Source organism: Martes martes, assembly GCF_963455335.1.
Source record: "Martes martes genome assembly, chromosome: 14".
NCBI lineage: Eukaryota > Metazoa > Chordata > Mammalia > Carnivora > Mustelidae > Martes > Martes martes.
In genome coordinates, this window is record NC_137902.1 from 287751 (window position 1) to 291245 (window position 3495).

Below are 3495 nucleotides of genomic sequence, written 5' to 3' on the forward strand. Positions count from 1 at the left end.
AACTCTGGGGCCCATGGGGGACCAGAAGGCGGGAAGGGACAGAGGCCCAATTTGACCTGGGAGGGGGGCCTGTCTGTGCATGGCCTCCCTGCTCTGGCGTGATAACACAGAAACTTATCAAGAGAATACAAGTTCTTCTGGGCATCCTACCTTTAAGTGTCCACTGGGGCCAGCCTCACAAGCTCGCATGGACGTCTGCTAGGTGGTGAGTGGGCAGTGATGTGTGTCTACCTCCAGACAGGACAAGGACCACCGCTCACCATGGTGAAGTTGGGTTGCAGCTTCTCTGGCAAGCCGGGCAAAGATCCCGGGGACCAGGACGGGGCTACCACGGACAGCGTCCCTCTGATCAGCCCCCTGGATGTGAGCCAGCTCCAGCCGCCTTTCCCTGACCAGGTGAGGGCCTCGGCTGGCATGAAGGGCCGTTCCAAGCCTGCCCTGGGAATAGAGGGCCGTGGGCTAAGGGTTATTTAGATGTGGTCTCCCCCCCAACACACGGGAGAGCAAGCAGAGGAAGGGCTGGGCTGGGCCAAAACCCTAGTTGGCTACAGGCTCTCTGTGCGAACTGGTCAGCTCTCCAGCCGGTCACCCAGAGTCACCTGTGCACTGTGGGGGACTGGCTGCAGGCGACCGTCAGGACTCACATGCCATCTTGCAGACAGTGCCCAAATCATGGTGCCACCCGGCAGGGTCTCAGCAAGGAAAACGCCTTCCCTGCAGGCCTGAGGCAGGGTCTTTGGGCCGTGACTGAGAGAGCGCAGCTTTTGGAGGAATCTGGAGGAAGCAGGCCCAGCTCTGGAGTGGCCCTGCCTCACCCTACCTGCGCTCTGGAGTGTGACCATCCCCAGGCGTTGTCCCAGCAGGAGGGCAGGCGGCAGCCATCTGGACCCACGTCCGTCAACTTTCAGCTGGGCCCCCCCACCTCTCCTAGCAGGGAGAGCTGACACCCTTGGAGCTGAAGGCAGCCAGCAGACTGAGGGGCTCCATCTGTGGGCCCTAAGGCCGCCATGGCCCAGCAGGCACCCAGCATCCCTCTTCCCCTAGCCTTGGCTTGTAACCAGGGGAGCCTGGCCCACTAGACGGTCCTGGCGGCTGGTCAGCACCCACACCACTGCTGGGCAGCGGACCCCTGCACCCCCTCCTAGTCCTCCCAGTTTAGGGTCTTCCTGGGTCATCTCGTTCTGCAGGTGGTTATCAAGACACAGACAGAATATCAGCTTTCCTCCCCGGACCAGCCAAAGAAGTTCCCTGACCTGGAGGCCCAGAAGCTGGCCTGTAACCACCCAGAGGAAGGGCGCAGGGTAACCGCCCCCCACCCCGTCCCATGCTGCGCCGTGGTCACTTCCAGGGGGAGGCAGGGCAGGGGAGATGGGGAGCGGCAGCCGCAGGCATGGAGCCCAGACGCCAGCCAGGTCGGCTGGGGGCCCCTTGCTCACTCCCCTGCTCTCACCCCAGTCAGAAGCCTTCGACCTGCTATAAAGGGGGTGAGGGCAGCAGCTGCCTTCAGAGGCTCTGCCCAGAGGCAGTCTGGGCCGCCCCTGCTCCTGTGGGGCCCCCGTTTTTCCCAGGGGCTCACGTGTCTCTTCCTTAGTGACTTGGGTCCGGTATGCAGTAGGGAAGGTCACTTCTGCCGCATATCTGGCTAATACTTTTTTCTCACTAAACGACGGTTTTTGATATTTTTTTAGCATACCATTTCTAAAGCCGCTCGTTTTTCATCAGTGAAACCTGCTCCCTCTCCTCTCCTCCCCTGCTTGGAACTAGAAGCACCCCGGCCCCCAGGGGCCAGTGAGCCCCTGATGGCTGCCGCGGCCCTCGCAGGGCTTCACAACCCCCTCCACGGCGTCCTTCTCACCCGCCCCTGCAGCTGCCCACGGCGCGGATGATCGCCTTTGCCATGGCGCTCCTGGGCTGCGTCCTAATCATGTACAAGGCCATCTGGTATGACCAGTTCACCTGCCCCGACGGCTTCCTGCTTCGGGTAAGGCCTGGCGAGCAGCGGGACCGCTCGGGGAGTGGGGCAGTCCAGGCCTTCGTGCGCTGCGATGCCGCCCGCGGGCGGCGTGGCCCCGTGAAAGCCCGGGAGGTGGGCTGCCTGCCCTCCCCCACCAGGGATGACCCCCTCCGGCGCCGCCCGCCGCCCCTGACCCGCCCCCTCCCGCAGCACAAGATCTGCACCCCGCTGACCCTGGAGATGTACTACACCGAGATGGACCCCGAGCGCCACCGCAGCATCCTGGCGGCCATCGGGGCCTACCCGCTGAGCCGCAAGCACGGCACCGAGACGCCCTCGGCCTGGGGGGAGAGCTACCGCGCCGTCAAGGAGGGGCCCAAGGCGCCCACCCAGGCGGGCGCGGCGGGGGCGGCGGCGGCGGCGGCGGCGGCGGCGGCGGGGGCGGGGGCGGCCACCGAGCCCCCCAGCAAGGTCTCCGCGCAGGGAGAGAAAGAGGCCGCGGGGAAGGCGGCCGGCAGCGCCCCGCCCCCGGCCCCCCAGTGATGGCCTCGGCGCCTGCAGCCCGGGTAGGTGTGCTGGGGGCCGGGCGGGGACTGATGGAGGGCGTGGGGGAGGGGCGCCCCGCGGCCTAGAAGCGGAGGGGCGGGGGGCTCAGCCGCGCACTTCTTCCCACGCAGGTGGGCGGTGGGGGGTCACCTGCCCGCCTCGCAGCGCCCGCTCTCGCCCCTCCTCCCCTCTGTCTCGGCAGCGCCCCGCCGGCACCTGTGACCGCCCTCGCCCGACGCCCTCCCATGCTGTGGTCGTGCCCCTGCTTCCAGGACTCCTCGCTGATGCCCCTGCCCCCCAGCCCGAGCTTGTAGCTCTGTTGCTTTTCTCCAAGTAAAGATTCACATCCGCCTGGGTCTCGTGTTTCTCCCGCGCATCCTCCGACCCGCGGGCCTCGTTCCTGCCTTCCCAGCCCTCGCGGGAGTGAGCGCGGGCGTCGTGTGTCCCGCGACTGCCCAGAGGGACCCCGGAAGGATCCCGAAGAGCTGCGGTGGAGGGGCAGTGAGCCGGCCCGGGCGCCAAGACCCGACGCGCCCCCGCCAACCCCACTGGGCAGGAGCGGCTGAATTCCCCTGTTCTGGGCAGGCACCCGCGTGTGGTTCCTGACCCCAACCCAACTGCCGCTCCCACAGCAGAGAGTCACTGAAGAAATGAGCGGATGCATGGATCCACGGGGCCACGGAAGAGGGGATGTGAGCCCATTCCTGGGACATGAGAGGGCTCCCTGCTCCCAGAGCACCCCCATCTCCCATCCTTCGGAGCCAGAGAGGAGGTGGGAGGTCCCAGGGTGTTGGAGTTGGCAAAAGTCTCTTTACCCAGCCCACGGCGCGCCACCTCCCCCTCTGCTTCAGCCCTGTGAAGCCCGGGGCTGCTCCGGCCTCGCTAGGCCTGACCATGGCCCCTACTCCAGCACCTGTCCTCCTCTGAGGGCTTTGATCCTAGGTCCCGATACCCCACCCCCGGTGAGAGGTGAGCTCAGGCCCTAGCACTAAGCG

At 66.3% G+C, this 3495-nt stretch overlaps 1 protein-coding gene across 1 annotated transcript; it reads left to right on the top strand.

Moving 5' to 3' along the window:
- Window positions 1-261: 261 nt before the first annotated feature.
- CALY (calcyon neuron specific vesicular protein) lies at window positions 262-2497 on the top strand (the record flags this gene model as incomplete). The annotated part of the gene is made up of 4 exons (XM_080823373.1): window positions 262-396; window positions 1188-1301; window positions 1868-1981; window positions 2165-2497. The coding sequence occupies 4 exons, from the start codon at window positions 262-264 to the stop codon at window positions 2495-2497; spliced, it is 696 nt and encodes a 231-aa protein (XP_080679499.1).
- Between the last annotated feature and the right edge of the window lie 998 nt (window positions 2498-3495).